The 17,748-nt window shown below is 39.1% G+C and overlaps 1 protein-coding gene across 1 annotated transcript; it reads right to left on the reverse strand.

Moving 5' to 3' along the window:
- Window positions 1–13,608: 13,608 nt before the first annotated feature.
- Window positions 13,609–17,221, reverse strand: LOC108329653 (3-oxoacyl-[acyl-carrier-protein] reductase 4). The gene is given in 12 exon segments (XM_052869311.1): window positions 13,609–13,975; window positions 14,137–14,172; window positions 14,174–14,220; window positions 14,301–14,394; window positions 14,489–14,623; window positions 14,910–14,942; window positions 15,256–15,355; window positions 15,445–15,494; window positions 15,568–15,648; window positions 16,081–16,134; window positions 16,596–16,738; window positions 16,833–17,221. Coding segments are annotated over 12 exon segments (972 nt in total). The 5' UTR covers window positions 16,999–17,221; the 3' UTR covers window positions 13,609–13,942.
- Between the last annotated feature and the right edge of the window lie 527 nt (window positions 17,222–17,748).

Consider the following 17,748-nt stretch of genomic DNA (forward strand, 5'->3'; position numbering starts at 1 on the left):
AAGGTTGGTTGCTGCACCGTGGATGTTCTCAAGCAAATCAGCGGAGAAGAGATATCACGAACTGCAGCAGATGGAAAACCAATTGATCGTATGAGTAGACTTGCAAACCATATCCTCAACCAACAAAGGTAATACTTTTTATATCTTGTGATTTATTTTGGTTGATGTTGGGTTCAGGAAATATCAGAAACAACTAATGCCCTTCAATTTTTGAGTCAGCTTCTATCCACTTTACCCACCCGCAGAAAGTGTCCCCTTGGACTTTTCGCTTGCTCCAGAAGCCCTTAAGCTTTCATTGGTTCCGGACGTACTTATCCTACCTTCAGACATCAAGCACTTTGTCAAGGTAAAAAAAAAGTCTTCACCTCATTAGATGTTTCAGTTTCATCAAACCCCAAATAAGCCGGTAGTTTTGGTTACTTTTTAATGATAAAATGTTCAGAAATATGATAGGACTCCTAATAAGGATGGGCCTGTTAATCAACATGAAACAATTATAGAGGGAGCAAGGCCGAAAATATGGAATGTTTACGTGAGAAGAAAGAAAAGGGGATTAGGAAAAGAAAGGGAAGTTAGTTAGAGAGGGGAATGACGTGTCAGAGGGAAGGGGAATTCGGTTATAAGAGAGAGAATAGAGAGTGTGAGGGGATACGAAGGGGAGGTGGTGAGTTGGTTAGGAGGAGAGTCATCCTCTGGTTAGGAGTGAGAGCACTCTGGGTTTTACTGGTGATTGTAGAGCTTTCAGCTCCATAACTTTTCTTTTGCATAATACTTGAATAATATACCTGTGATATTCAGTTTTATTGTTGGGTTTCTATCATTGGTCCGACCTGCCGGATCCCCAAGAAGAGCTAGCATTGTTGTCCATGCCACCCAAAATGTCTGACCGAGTCGACGCATTGGAGGAAAGATTGTTAACGATGGAAGTGTCTGTACGTGAGACGTTGGGGGAATTTCGCCAACTAATGTTGGAAGAGCTGACTAAGCTGCGTAACGAGCAAGCGGGAGAGCGTCGAGAATCTCCGTTTTCAGATATGGATTCAGGGGCAGAGTACAGGATGGCAGCAAAGAAGGTGGAATTGCCATCATTTGATGGTACTGATCCTGTGGGATGGATTACCAGGGCAGAGACATATTTTGAAGTGCACGGCTCTACAGAAGAAGTGAAGGTCCGATTGGCAAAACTAAGCATGGAAGGGGCAACCATTCATTGGTTTAATCTTCTACAAGAAGCAGAAGTGGGGTTGTCGTGGACCAAGTTAAAAAGAGAGTTGATCAGTCGTTATGGGGGTCATACTAGCGGTAATCCTTTCGAGGAGTTGAAAGATTTGTCGCAGACGGGCAGCGTAGATGAGTATCTAGCGGAGTTCGAATATATCTCCTCTCAAGTTTCTCGTTTACCAGAGGAGCAATATCTGGGTTACTTTATTGGAGGGTTGCGACCGGAGATTCGGCGGAGGGTTCGCACCTTCAACCCGGTGAATCGTCTCCAAGCCATGGGCCTAGCTCGAGACGTGGAAGCAGAAGTGCAGGGAGAGGGATTTCAGCGTGGAGGAGGATTAAGAGGGTGGAAAAGCAATCGTGATTGGGGTACGGGTCAGGGAGAGAAGTCTGGATCCGGGTCGGGTCAAGGTCCACATTTAGGGAAATTAGGCGTTGGGTTAGGCCCAACCCAAAGCATATCAAATAAACCATTATCGGCAGCGGGCTCCAGCCTTCATGAGTCACGCTCGACGACGCTCGACGACGCAAGGCAGTTGAGTTTCAGGTGATCATTTTCCGACCGCCGACCGAAATCGCGGTACGAAACATTTGCCGTACTCTGAATTGATGAACAGGAAAGCTCAAGGGCTTTGTTTTCGATGCGGTGAAAAGTATCATCCCTTGCATCGATGCACAGAGTGGCAACTGCGAATGGTGGTGTTAGCGGATGACGAAACAGTAAATGAAGCGGGGGAGGTGATCGCGAGTGAGACGCAAGAAGAAGAAGATGACCATAACTTGGAGTGTGGGTCTATGGGGCTGTTCGCAGAAGTTGAAGTACCATGGGGTGGTCGGAATAACCCTACAACTTTGCGCATAGAGGGTCTTCTCAATGGAGTAACCTTGGGAGTGCTGATTGATAGTGGGGCCAGTCACAATTTCATTTCTCCCCTTGTAGTGGCTGCTCTGGAGTTGAAAGTGGACAAAAGAAAACAGATTGGTGTACGTTTGGGAGATGGACATAGGGTGTCTACGGCGGGGAAGTGTGAGAAGTTGGACATCCAATTAGGAGAATTCTCTACTACGGTAGAGCCATATGTGTTGGAATTGGGGGACGTGGACATGATTTTGGGAGTTTCTTGGTTGCGAAGGTTTGGAAAGGTTACTTTTGATTGGGAAGAGATGACGCTAAGTTTTTTTTGGCAGGACAAATATCTAGAGTTACAAGGTCAGAAACTGAGAAAACACGGACAACATATAGCGTTGATCACATCTTTCCAAAGTGTGGTGAAGGAGAATAGTTTGGGAGAAAAATCCATTTCGAAGCAAAGCTTATCAAAGACACAAGTTGAAGATATTCAACAGATTTTAGTGGGTTATGCGACTGTATTCCAAGAGCCACAGGGGCTGCCACCTTATAGAAATGTGGTGCATGTTATTACATTGCAGCCAGAAGCAAAAGCCGTGAGTGTGCGACCATATCGGTATCCACATCACCATAAAGAGGAGATTGAAAAACAGGTTGGAGAGATGTTGACACAAGGAATTATCATACCCAGTTCTAGCACTTTTTCCAGCCCGGTAATTCTTGTTAAGAAGAAAGACGGTTCATGGTGCATGTGCGTGGATTATAGGGAGCTGAATAAAGTCACAATTCTCGACAAATACCCAATTCCAATGGTAGAGGAGTTATTGGATGAGTTATATGGTGCTACTTATTTTTCTAAACTAGACTTGAAATCTGGGTATCATCAAATACGCATGGCGGAGGAAGATGTTCATAAAACAGCTTTCAGGACACATGAGGGTCACTATGAATTTTCAGTGATGCCCTTTGGGTTGACAAATGCCCCTGCGACTTTCCAGTCTACTATGAATCATATTTTTAAGCCCTATTTGAGGAAGTTTGTACTAGTATTCTTTGACGATATACTAGTTTACAGTAAAGGATGGGATGAACATTTGAAGCACTTAATGAGAGTCTTTGAGCTGCTGCGTGAACAATCTTTCATGGTCAATAGAAAAAAGTGTGTTTTGGGGAGTCGGCAAGTAGAATACTTGGGTCATCTAATTTCTGAGCAAGGAGTTGTAGTAGACCCAGAAAAAAATTAAAAGTGTGATAAATTGGCCCATACCTCGTAATGTCAAAGGTGTGAGGGGTTTTTTGGGATTAACAGGGTATTATCGAAAATTTATTGCGGGTGGTGGTAAGATTACTAGGCCCCTTTCTGAATTGACGAAGAAGGATGGTTTCCATTGGGGTCCAAATGCATTATTGGCCTTTGAGGAATTAAAAAAGGTGATGACTCAAGCTCCCCTATTGGCTTTACCTAACTTTTCTAAACCGTTTGAAATTGAGTGCGACGCTTCAGGGGCAGGGATAGGAGCAGTATTGATGCAAGACCGACAACCGATAGCTTATTTTAGTAAAGCTTTGGCATCGACTAATGTTAACAAGTCAGCCTATGAGAAAGAATTAATGGCATTAGTGTTGGCGGTCCAACATTGGAGACCATACTTGATTGGAAGGAGTTTTAAGGTGTACTCAGATCAGAAGAGTTTAAGACACCTGTTGTAATTAGAGAAAACCTTACTAAGTATTTTTCTATAATTATTTAGGTATGAGGTGCCTAACTTAGGGGTGCCTAACATAGGAGGTGCCTAACTTAGAGGTGCCTAACTTAAGGAGGTGCCTAACTTTTACTCCTATAAATACATTAGTATGTTGTAATAATATGTATTGAAATAAATATAGTTCTACATGTTTCTCAAGATGGTATCAGAGCTCCCGATCTTGGGAGCTCTGTTTCCGCTGCACTGATAAGCTACCAGCCACCAGCAACAGCAGCTATCCAGCCACTTCAACTGTAGCAGAAACTATTGGAATCACTGATAGGACAGAAAGGGACGCCTATCTGCAGTAAACACAACATTGCAAATCGCTCCGGAGAAGACATTGCCACGCGCCGCCACGCGCCGCCTCGCACCGCCACGCACAACCAGCCTTGCCGGCGCGTGTAGCCCACGCGCCTAGTTCCGGCGAGACCCACTCGCCGCCGACGTCACAGAAGGAGTCGTCGGAGCCTCCTCATTCCGTTACAAGGGCCGGTGACAACCCATTTTGGCTCAGATCGGAGTAAATCTGAGTTTTGAAGTACTGCTCCATATTATTCTGTGTAGCCCACACTGTTTTCCACTGCCCAGGCTGTTTTTCCGCTATCCGACGCCTTGTGCCGCTGTCCGACGCCTTGTGCCGCTGTCCGGCACTGTTTGTCGCTGTCCAGGCCGCGTTTGTCGCTGTCCAGACACCGTTTGTTGCTGTCCAAGCGCCGTTTGTCGCTGTCGACACCGTTTGGCACTGTCCAGGCGCCGTTTGCCGCTGTCTGGCACCGTTTGCCGCTGTCTGGCGCTGTTTGCCGCTGTCCGGCACTGTTTTCCACTGTTTCGTCAGCAGATAGGGTCCCCAGATTGCATTCCCAAGGATGTCTGAGGTAAAATTTATTCCTTTGGGTCCTAATGATCTTCCAAATATGATAGGTGCCTATCGGTTGGATGGGCGGAATTTCTTACAATGGAGCCAGTACATTTGAAGGATTCTCAAGGGTCGTTCAAGACTAGACCACATAGATGGTGGAGGACCAGAACCAGATGACTAAAACTTCCTAATGTGGGACAATGAAGATTCACTAATTATGACTTGGATGTGGCATTCCATGGTTCCTGAGATAAGTCGAAATTACATGTTTCATTCTTCTGCCAAGGAGATATGGGATGATTTACAAAATACTTTTTCATTAAAAAAGGATTTTGCTGCATGTTATGACATTGAGAGCAGGATATTTAATACAAAACAGGGCTCACATTCTGTATCAGAATATCATGGAATTTTGAATGGTCTTTGGATTGAATTAGATCAATACCAAACAATAAAGATGTGTAAGACAGATGCTGCCGCACATGCTGAAGTCGTGGAAAGAGGAAGAATCTTTAAATTTCTCCATGGCCTAAATCAAGAGTATGACCCAATTAGGGTACAGATCTTAGGAAGAGAAAAATTATCTTCCTTATCAGAAGTATTTTTTATGGCAAGAGGAGAAGAAACTCGAAGAGTTGTCATGCTTGATGGGGGGATCTCCAACACAGGCTCTGCCATGACAACCGGAAAGGGATTCCACAAAGGAACGAGCACTAGAGGAAAGTCATTTGAAAGAGGAAATCGTGGAGATTATTATACTGGAGGAAAGTCATTTGAAACAGGAAATCGTGGAGATTATTGTTCATTTTGTAGAAGATCTGGACATACCAAAGAAACATGCTTCATACTCCATGGGAAAAGTAATGTTCTAGAGCGTATGAGGAATAACAAAGGGCCTACTCAAAAATGGGTAAATCACACTACCTCAGAACAGGAAGCCACCAATCAATCTAATGTTTCTCCACCACCAGATCTTGACATGAAAGCTTATAAGGAAGAACTCGACCGCTTGAAAGCAATGGTTGAATCAATGAGTAAGCCCTCTGGATCATGTACTCTGTCCATGAAAGGTAAGATTTGTCTCAATACTGTTGGTAATATGACTCAAGGTATTTGGATTCTTGATTCAGGAGCAACTGATCATATGACACCTTGTCGTGTGTCTTTCAACTCATATGATGAAAGCAGTAAAGAACAACTTATTACTGTTGCGAATGGTCAGGGTATACCTATATGTGGCTCTGGGAATATAGTTTTGGAATCATCCATTATATTAAAGGGCGTTTTACATGTTCCACAATTAGCCAATAATCTTATCTCTGTGCAAAAACTCACAAAGGATTTAAATTGTTCAGTAATATTTTTCTCCACTCATTGTGTTTTTCAGGATCTTGCCACGGGGAAGACGATTTTAACTGCTAAGGAGCAAAGTGGGTTGTATCTATTAGAGACTAATGACCAAAGCACAACAAATATTTTGAGTCTACAAGCTACATCTGAGACGTGGGCAAACTCTCAAATATGGCTTCATCATAAAAGGCTTGGGCATCCTTCATTTAACGTTATCAAGTCTTTATTTCCCCATTTGTTTACCAATGAGTCTGTTGAGTCTTTTAATTGCGATATTTGTCAATTATCAAAACATCATCGTGCATCTTATCCTATTAGTAATAAAAAAAGTACTTCTCCTTTTGATTTAATTCACACTGATGTTTGGGGACCAGTTGTCGCATCTATTTCTGGAGCAAAATGGTTTGTTACCTTTATTGACGATTGCACTCGTGTCACATGGACATACCTTATGAGCAATAAATCTGAAGTTTTCCAAATCTTTGTTAAATTTTTTCATCTTGTCCAAAATCAATTTGGAAGAAATATCAAAAGAATTCGGTCTGATAATGGTACTGAATATGTTAATCATGAATTCCTCAATTTTTTCTCTCATAATGGTATTGTTCATGAACTTACATGTGTAAACACTCCTCAACAAAATGGGATTGCGGAGAGAAAGAATCGTCATCTCCTTGAAGTAACTAGAGCTCTTCTTTTTCAAATGTCTGTTCCAAAAATTTACTGGGGGGAAGCAGTGTTAACTGCCACATATCTCATCAATAGGTTACCTACCCGTGTCTTAAACGGCATTAGTCCTATAGAGTCTTTATTGTCTTTTGTTCCTTCTTCCCCTTTAATATCAAGTCTGCCTAGTAGAATTTTTGGATGTATTGCTTTTGTTCACTCTCATCACCCTAATCGTAGCAAATTAGATCCAAAAGCCCTTAAATGTATCTTTATAGGGTATCCTTCTAATAAAAAAGGGTACAAATGTTATCATCCTCAGAGTCGTCGCATCTTTATCAGCATGGATGTCACATTTCATGAAACACAGTCCTTTTATGTCAGTTCACCACTTCAGGGGGAGAAAACACTTGAAATGGATGAACTCTCCTTCTTGTCATTACCATGTCAGTCTTCGCAGGATGCCCAAGACCTGAGCAATGAAACTATCAGGATCCATAATAAGGATGAAGAAGAAGACAAATTTTTTGGTCAAAAATATGAAAGAAGAAAACAACCCACTTCGACTCTAGAGCAAGAAAAATTGTCTAATCCGGAGGTGAGAATCCCTGAAGACAACATCGAAGAGGTAAGTATTACTGATGACTTGCCCATTGCATTGAGAAAAGAAAGGAGATCATGTGCTAAATATCCCATTTCTCAACATGTTTGCACTAACAATCTCTCTGATAAGCATAGAAGTTTTATTGCTGCCATTGATGCAACAAAAATTCCTACCTCAATCCAAGAAGCCATGAAACTTGAACATTGGACTCAAGCCATGAAAGAAGAGATGAATGCATTAGAAAGAAATTCAACTTGGGAAATTGTTGACAAGCCAAGAGACAAGAAGGCAGTAGGATGTAGATGGCTATTCACAGTGAAACATAAGGCGGATGGAACAATAGAAAGATATAAAGCGAGACTGGTGGCAAAAGGCTATACTCAAACCTATGGGATTGACTATGAGGAGACATTTGCTCCTGTGGCAAAGATGAATACAGTTCGAGTTATTCTTGCTTTGGCGGCTCATTTTAGATGGGACTTACACCAGTTGGATGTAAAGAATGCCTTTCTTCACGGAGATCTGGAAGAGGAAGTTTACATGGATATTCCCCTAGGGTTTGAAGTGAAAACTGAACGAAACAAGGTTTGTCTCCTAAAGAAAGCATTGTATGGTCTTAAGCAATCCCCTAGAGCATGGTTTGGAAGATTTACAAAAGCAATGATTTCCTTGGGATACAGACAAAGCCAAGGAGACCACACTCTGTTCATAAAACATTCATCTACAGGTAAACTCACCCTATTGCTTGTCTATGTGGATGACATGATTATTGCAGGAGATGACGAAGCAGAAAAGTTGGCATTAAAAGAAAAACTGGCAGCTCAATTTGAAATAAAAGACCTAGGAAAACTTAAATACTTTCTTGGAATAGAGGTTGCTTACTCCAAGGAAGGAATATTCATCTCCCAAAGGAAATATGTACTTGATCTCCTCAAAGAAACGGGAAAACTGGGATGTCGAACTTCAACAATTCCTATAGAACAGAATCATAGAATTGGAAGTGAAGAAAGTGCTCCTGTAGAGAAGACCCAGTATCAAAGATTAGTAGGAAAACTAATCTATCTATCACACACAAGACCAGACATTGCCTATGCAGTTAGTGTAGTAAGCCAATTCATGCATGATCCAAGAAATAGACACATGCAAGCAGTTGATAAAATTCTCCAGTACTTGAAGTCAAGTCCAGGGAAGGGATTGTTGTTTAAAAGGGAAGACACATTAGGTATGAAAATATATACTGATGCTGATTATGCAGGGTCTATTACTGATAGAAAATCTACTTCTGGGTATTGTATGTTTCTTGGAAATAGTCTGGTAACATGGAGGAGCAAAAAGCAAGACAGAGTATCTCGCTCTAGTGCAGAAGCTGAATTTCGAGCCCTTGCTCAAGGAATGTGTGAAGGACTTTGGATGAAAATCATTTTGGATGATCTTAAAATTAAGATAGACAGTCCTGTGCAACTATACTGTGACAATAAGTCTGCCATAAGCATTGCTCATAATCCAGTACAACATGACAGGACAAAGCACATTGAGATTGACAGACACTTTATAAAAGATAATCTAGACAGAGGCTTTATGATTACAACTCATGTTCCAACAGGTCTTCAGCTAGCAGATATTTTTACAAAAGGGCTACCTCAGGGAAGATTTCAAGATCTTGTAAGCAAGTTGGGAATGATTGATATTCATTTACCAACTTGAGGGGGAGTGTTGTAATTAGAGAAAACCTTACTAAGTATTTTTCTATAATTATTTAGGTATGAGGTGCCTAACTTAGGGGTGCCTAACATAGGAGGTGCCTAACTTAGAGGTGCCTAACTTAAGGAGGTGCCTAACTTTTACTCCTATAAATACATTAGTATGTTGTAATAATATGTATTGAAATAAATATAGTTCTACATGTTTCTCAAGAACACCTCTTACATCAAAAAATCACCATCGAAGCTCAACAAAATTGGCTGGCAAAGTTGTTAGGATATCAGTTTGAGGTGATTTACAAACCGGGCCCAGAGAATAAAGCTGCTGATTCACTATCAAGAATATTCGAAGCGGGTGAATTGAGGGAGATTCAGTCTTTTCCATTATGGTTGCAGGAACAACATATCTAAGAGGAAGTGGGAGTAGATCCTTTCTTACAACAAGTGGTGCAGAAGTTACAACAGGAAGATGCATTTATTGCAGATTTCAGTTTGCAAAGAGGAGTATTATTTTAGGTTTAATCCTTTTCGACATCCCTATTTATGTACGAATGTCTCAATTGGGTCCTCGTTTTCTAAAGTGTATCAAAATGGTCCCTAATTTTGAAAATTGATATCAATTGAGTCCTTTCCGTTAAGTTGGCTGGACGGCGTTAAAAAAATTGATGAGTGGATGCTGAGATGACGAACGAACGCTCGTCCATCAGCGAACGAACGCTCGTCCATCAGCGAACGAACGCTCGTCGACCACCGAACGAACGGTCGTCCAACAGTAAGAGGTCGACGAGCGTTCGTTCTCTGATGGACGAGCGTTCGTTCTCTGGTGGACGAGCGTTCGTTCTCTGGTGGACGAGCGTTCGTTCGCTGGTGGACGAGCGTTCGTTCGTCATCTCAGCATCCACTCATCAATTTTTTTAACGCCGTCCAGCCAATTTAACGGAAAGGACTCAATTGATATCAATTTTCAAAATTAGGGACCATTTTGATACACTTTAAAAACGAGGACCCAATTGAGACATTCGTACATAAATAGGGATGTCGAAAAGGATTAAACCATTATTTTACAAAGGACGCTTGGTATTGTCAGCTAAGTCAGATTTAATTCCTACTATCTTAAATGAGTTTCATTCTTCACCAGTAGGGGGTCACTCGGGTTTTTTAAGAACCTACAAACGTATCGCAGCAAATCTGTACTGGACGGGAATGAAGAAGATGATTCAAGAGTTTGTTAAAGCATGTGATGTGTGCCAACGACAAAAATATGAAGCAACATCTCCAGCTGGATTACTACAGCCCCTGCCTATTCCAGATAGGATTTGGGAAGATATTTCCCTAGACTTCATTACGGGCTTACCAAAATCGAAGGGGTTTCAAGCTATATTTGTAGTGGTGGATCGATTGTCTAAATATGGCCACTTTATTTTATTGAAACATCCTTATACTGCTAGGAAGATTGCTGAATTATTTGCTAAGGAAATTGTATGACTTCACGGCCTTCCGCAATCGATTGTTAGTAATTGAGACCCCGTGTTCATGAGTCTTTTTTGGCAGGAATTATTTCGATTACAAGAAACAACTTTAAAAATGAGTTCTTCTTATCATCCTGAGACCGATGGTCAAACGGAAATGGTAAATCGATGTTTAGAAGCTTATTTACGATGTTTTGTGTCGGAACAACCCAAGAACTGGTCATATTGGGTACCTTGGGCAGAATTATGGTATAATACTACCTTTCATGGAGCAACAGGAAAAACCCCTTTTGAAATTGTGTATGGGAGAACACCACCTGCTTTAGTGCGTTTTACACAGGGCGAAAAACGTGTGGAAGTTGTAGCCGCTGACTTGGTTGATAGACATGAAGCTATTCGACAATTGAAATATCATCTGCTGGGAGCCCACCAACAAATGAAGAAATTTGCAGACAAAAAGCGGAGATTCATGCAGTTCGAGGTCGGAGAGTGGGTGTTTATCAAATTGCGTCCCCATAGACAAGTAACCATAGCTCGACGTATTAATCAGAAGCTGGCACCTCGGTATTATGGGCCTTTCTTAGTGGTGGAAAAGAAGGGAGAAGAGTCTTATAAGGTGCAGTTGCAGTTGCCGGAATCAGCAAAAGTACACCCGGTTTTTCATGTTTCTCAATTAAAAAAGGCTATTGGTAATCATGCAGTAGAACCCACTTTACCAACAGAGTTGAGTCTTGAGGAGGAAGATCAAGAAGAACCCGAGACAGTGTTAGCAACCAGGGAGATTCCTAAGGGTGGTACTATTACTAAACAATGGTTGGTTAAATGGAAGGGGAGAACAGAGGAGGAGGCAACTTGGGAAGATGAGGGACTATTGCAAAGTCAATTTCCTTATTTTAGCCTTGAGGACAAGGCTGTTGTTGCAGGAGGGAGTAATGATAGGACTCCTAATAAGGATGGGCCTGTTAATCAACATGAAACAATTATAGAGGGAGCAAGGCCGAAAATATGGAATGTTTACGTGAGAAGAAAGAAAAGGGGATTAGGAAAAGAAAGGGAAGTTAGTTAGAGAGGGGAATGACGTGTCAGAGGGAAGGGGAATTCGGTTATAGGAGAGAGAATAGAGAGTGTGAGGGGATACGAAGGGGAGGTGGTGAGTTGGTTAGGAGGAGAGTCATCCTCTGGTTAGGAGTGAGAGCACTCTGGGTTTTACTGGTGATTGTAGAGCTTTCAGCTCCATAACTTTTCTTCTGCATAATACTTGAATAATATACCTGTGATATTCAGTTTTATTGTTGGATTTCTATCAAAATAACTCTCCACCCTGCAGGTACTTAGCAGCGAAAGTGAAGGCATAAATAACACGAAATGAAGAAATTTGCAGCTGTCAATCCGGGTAGACTAGCCAAGGGGGAAGGAGGGGGAACTTTTGTAGAGCTTGATTATGGTGGGGGTTCCAATCTAATTAACGCTTCAATTGTTGGCATATGATGATGAAGATTCGTTTTGTTAAGGTAACCACTGAATTAACCTACATGATGTTAGTTATTTTGTTGAATCGAAACAGTAAAAATGTTTCCTCTACAAACCACATCGGCCAGACCACCCGTTTAATTAATCAATACATTAATCATATTTATTACTTTAGAAAATTTTATTTTTTTTGTATGTACACTAATCATATTTCACTTGTCATTTTACAAGATATATATTATATTATATTCAGTTTTATACTACAATTTTAATAATTTAATTAGGGAATCTAGTTGTGCACCTTGTAAACTTATTTGTCTTTAGATTATAATGTCTTAAAACGAGGAACACAATTTGAATTACCTTCGTTATAAAAATTAAGCAATAAAGTTTAGGTGTTTTTTTTACACAATTAGATAGTTGATTCATGCGATGAACAAAATAAATATTTAAGACAATATCATATTGAAACGATAAATGTAAAATAGAAACTGTAAAGAATTTTTAAAGACAATGTAATATAATATTTAAGTTAATAAATTATGTCTTAATTATATTAAATTCTGAATAGCTTTCTTGTAAGTATTAGAAATTATATCATACAAATAATTTCATGTGAAAATTTACTCATAATTTTACATATGGATTGTGTAAAATTATGTCGTAATAAGCAACAAATCACTATCTAATATTTGATTCTGCCTTGGTGATAGGACTTCCGCAGTCAGTCATTTAATATTTTTTACTATTCATTCCTGTTGAGTTTCTCTTGGTCTTAAGTTTCAGTTTTCATGCTTGCAAAATTTTTACGATTCACCATGCAAGCAACTTGTTAGTTAGGTAAAACGGCGTTGTCGAATCTATAAGAACGTGAAGCATTTTTAAAGTCCTATGCTAGTCAAGTCAATTGGAAAATAAATGAATTTGGTTGTATTCAAGTTTGTTTAACTTCATAAGCAGATGAACTTCTTTGACCAAAATTTTGGTACTTTTATTATAAAAAAATTACCGTAGGTTCGGACATTTCCAGTTGTGAAAATTTTAACTTAATTTTATTTTTACTTTTTTATGATCTAAGTAATAAATATAAAACTCATCACTTTATAAAACCGGTGTCTAACTATTGTACTTAAATCGAAGTATAACTTCATAGCTTTAATTAGTATGGTTTTAACTTTAATAAATAAATCAATGTGTAATTTTAATGACATTTTCACATCTTTTTATTTTTAAATTTTATGTAAATTGGAAAATTATTATGCGATTAAAGTTTTAGATTTTATGCGATAGTTTTAATTACATTTCGAGGATGATTACATTTAGGAAGATGTCGCTATAACAATAAGTTTTAGATGCCGATCTTAATTTTTACCTTCAATTATTTCATCACAAATTTGGACACGATGCAAATACCTCAATAAACTTGATAACTTTTTAAAGAAATTTAAAAGTGCTTTCATAAATAACAATTACTTTCTTAAATTTGGTATGTTGAGAAGATTTTCTAACTTCATACGAAATCTACGAAATCTACAACAAGGATTAGAAGTCCAATTAAGATCCGATATAACTAAACCTTATGCTATCAAAGAAAAGAAATTTAACTATTCTTTCCCTCTAAACTAAAGTTACTTGTGTAAATATAAACATAAAAATTTAAAATCTACAATATTTTTAAACAGAGTCGCATTATAATTCAGCATGTTTCCATAATGGGCAGGTTTCTAGTTAATAAACATTGCAGTTTCCGTAATGAACATCCAAGAAAGAAAAGCTAGGGCAAAAGCGACAGAGTTGCTTATCAGAATTATGCGTATTCCGCGAACATGACCATAAATCCCAAAAGGGAACAAAAGATGCAGAACATCTTGAATTTCACCATGAAGTTCAAATAAGCCTCTACTACGGTAAACTAACTTAAACAAAACTCAGGCAAAGAACAAACTATCACCTTGCAGCAGGAGTTTGCAAAAGCTCACGTTGCCAGTGTAAACAGATTGCTGGATTACATCACCATACCTCCATCAATGGTGAAAACCTGCGCCAACCAATTCTAGTCTAAATAAATGCTTTATGTGATAAGTGGAAATGTTAACTCTCCAAAAGAAAAAGGGAAAAAACGTAAACGACGTAAGTTATCCCTAACGCATAACTTGATTTAAAAAAAAAGGTTTGGTTAATTTTACTTCCCTATTTTACCTGCCCAGTGATGTAACTAGAAGCTTGATTAAGAGCCGAAGAATTCCACCAGTCCGGCAACTTCCTCTGGTTGGCCATATCTTCCTGAATCCAAGTTGAAAACGGCAAGTTAACAAAAAAATTTAACAATTTAGAACCTCCATTAAAGTATTCCCAGTGTTCACCTAATGGGATTGTCTCCAATATCTTTTTCTCAATGTCCTGTCCTAACTTGGCAGTCATGTCAGATGCAATAAACCCGGGAGCAACTGCATTAACCTGGCAAAGGAAACCAGGTTTAAGTTAACTCCGTCAACTGACATTGCAAGCCTTTGATGCTAGAAAGAAAATGCATAAATATTTGGTAAATTACGGTGATGTTTCTGCTAGCGTATTCCTTTGCAACTGTTTTTGTGAGGCCAATTACTCCTGCTTTTGCAGCACTATAATTGGCTTGCCCAACATTGCCAACCAAACCAACAACTGACGCAATATTGACTATCCTTCCCTACAAGAAACAATTTACATGAAAGTGAATATCTTAGTTACCATTAGCTGTCATCTTGCAAGCCATAAAATAAGATAGCTGTAGAATGGATGCTAAAAGCACTAAATTTAAAAAAGGAAAAAATATTTTCACTTTAGGAATAATTAATCACTTCACATATTAATGATATTAAAATGATTAATGGGTAACCAGTCATTGAATTAATTAACCTGTCCATTGAACTTTTTCACCAAGGATTTCTCCAAAAAGAGAATCATAATAAAAGAACAGTTTAGCGGTATGTCACCTTCTTCTTCTTCATCATAACTTTAGCAGCAGCCTGCAAAAATAAACTAGCTCAGATCCAATTGAAAAGAAGAGAAAAAAAACCAAGCTTTTGGGTTTGAGACAATGCTTTCTTGATTTATTTATTTAAAAATAATTTCAGAAATGCCTCCCTATTTTCAAATTGCTTGTCATTGTTTCCAAAGATTTATACATAACATTTTAAGCAGGGCTTTTTCAAAAAATATATATTTTACTTACAAATCTTCATAAACAAGTGACATTTTTATAATTATATTATAAAACAGAAAATGATTTCTCAAGCTAAACATGAATTTCACGCAAACTCTGATTGAAAACATATTTACCTGTATGCAAAGAAAAACACCAGTTAGATTTAGATCAATAACCTCCTGCCATTGAGATTTCTTCATTCTCATTAATAAACCATCTCTAGTTAAGTTATTCCTGAAAGACATTATAATATTTATTTGAGAATGACTGGAGAAAAAGAGAGGGAAGGAAGGGGGCTAGCTCAACCACCGGAGTCTTCCAACTTACCTGCATTGTTTATCAATACATCAACTGTTCCCCAAGCATCCACTGCCTGTAGATGTAAAAGTTACGAAGCAGCTAGAGTAGAATAAGGTAAATGTAATGATTCCAGAATATTTGCTCACAGTTTTAATCATAGCCTCCACATCAGCTTCGTTAGAAACATCTCCACCAAATGTAAGAGCTTGCCCACCAAATTCCTCAATCTAAAAGAAGAGAATCAAACAAATAAGACATAATTAAAACAATGTAAAATGCGTAACCAAACAAATCAATGCAATTCAGGCAATCACTCCTTTCTCCTGAGTAAGAGAAAAAAATTAGACATCCATGTGTTATCGGGGCAATCCTCTAGCACGGCACCACCAACTTATAATCATCATAACAAGCATTTTAGACAACAAAATTGATAATCACTATAATAACAAATATGCTGATATTGTAGGATATCCGAATCTCAAGTATATCGTTAATGAAGAAAATGTATAATAAAATAATGAAAGTAATCTTATAGGTTCACATAGTAAATAACTCTACATTATGGCCCAAAATATGACATCTGCACGAAAGCTATATCACAAACAGTAACTGTGCGCACAAAAAAGTAATCACACAAACTTCAGGAGGAAAATTTCTACCTCCTTGGAAACCTCCTCGGCTTCCTTCGATGACCTTGCATAGTTGACCAGAACCTGTAATACAAGGCAAGTTACTAAACATCAGGATCCCAAAGCAAATCACGATAGTATTACAGCAATATAGACAACTTTAAGCTCTTAAAGAAAATTCCATGGAATACTCTATATCGTGACAAAATTTGAAAAAAACAAAAAACAGATTTAACAAGAAAACTGCGTATCCAAAAATCTGGATCTTCAATATTGCGTCACAATCGCCAGAAGCATTTTCTTATGTGTCAAATTTTAAATCTAAAGAAGTTCAACCGACTTAAACTGCACATTATCACTCGTAGTCTCACGCAACTTAAAAACTAGCAAATTCAAAAGCAACAATTTGAAAATGAGATACATATATACATACGTACACTGTGTGAAATGCACAAAATATAATCAACAGTCAGTTTCATTTTAGTTTTTTTAAGACAGTGAATCGTTCATTATCAGATTACGCTCAACGATAGGCGAAGACGAACCTTGCAACATGCTTTGCCTAACGACAGTGCAATTGCTCGGCCAATACCTCTGGAAGCTCCAGTCACCACTACAACCGGCGCTTCCACTTTCTGAGTTGCTCCGGTTCCCGCTTCCTCCAGAGTAGCAACCTGCGCCTTCACACCTGCACTTACGCGTATCAAATAATCACCAAAACTGAACACGCGTACATAGTAACGAGTGAAAAGCAAAACGCAAAGAAAAAAACAAATCGGTACCAGAGGATCTAAACGGAGCATTCGATTGGTGACGAAGACCGGAAACGGAACGGTGATTCGTGAGAACCGGAGACCATTGCCGGATCTGACAGACTTTCCGGTTACCAGAGGCGGCAAAGTTGGCGGTTCGAAGAGCGACACAATTGGATCCGGCAATAGAAGCCATGAGTGTTCTTAAAACGCAACGAGAAGCGAAAATGGAAGAAGAAGCCAGAGAGAAAATAAACGTGAAGGAGAGAAAGAAAGTGTGTTGCAGTTTTTAAAACAGATTTAGTTGTGGTTGTTAAGATTAGTGTTTGCGTTGGAAGCTCCGCAGAGAGTGAATGTTGCAAAAGAGAGGGCGATGGTAACGAAGGGAGTGTGGTCTGTGAGTGGGGAGGCTGAAATTACCGTGTGGGCCCGTGTATTAAGAGAGACTACACGAGTGTATAGAGGGTAAAAATGTAAATGAAGGTCTTCTTTATACTTGGAAGCATCGTTTTCTTTGGGGGCGAATTGATACACCATCCACCTAAACTAAACCCGTGTTTGACTCACCAAAACTATGATGAGAGCATACAACAATTTATTTTTTCTTCTTTCTACATAATTTATTTCATTACATGTGTCTGTTGGTAATAAAATAAAGGAATCTAGAAGTAATCTCCAAATTTGTGTCCAAGTTTATTTTAGGAAAATGATACTTGAACAACCACTTTTGACAACATTTAGACACGCCACACGTGTCTAAATTTGAGTGGTCCAGTTGGAAAAATTAAATGAAAATGAAATATAACGTGGAAAGGGAGTGGTCAGAGTTTGCAGGTCCGCGTTTCAAATTTGAAATTGAATTTGAAACAATTTTAGAGAGAGAAGCGCGAAGGTTCAGAGATAGAGAGTGTAACCTAGAGAGGCCGAACGACTTGGAGAAAGGGAG

This window comes from Vigna angularis, chromosome 10 (assembly GCF_016808095.1).
Source record: "Vigna angularis cultivar LongXiaoDou No.4 chromosome 10, ASM1680809v1, whole genome shotgun sequence".
Lineage (NCBI taxonomy): Eukaryota > Viridiplantae > Streptophyta > Magnoliopsida > Fabales > Fabaceae > Vigna > Vigna angularis.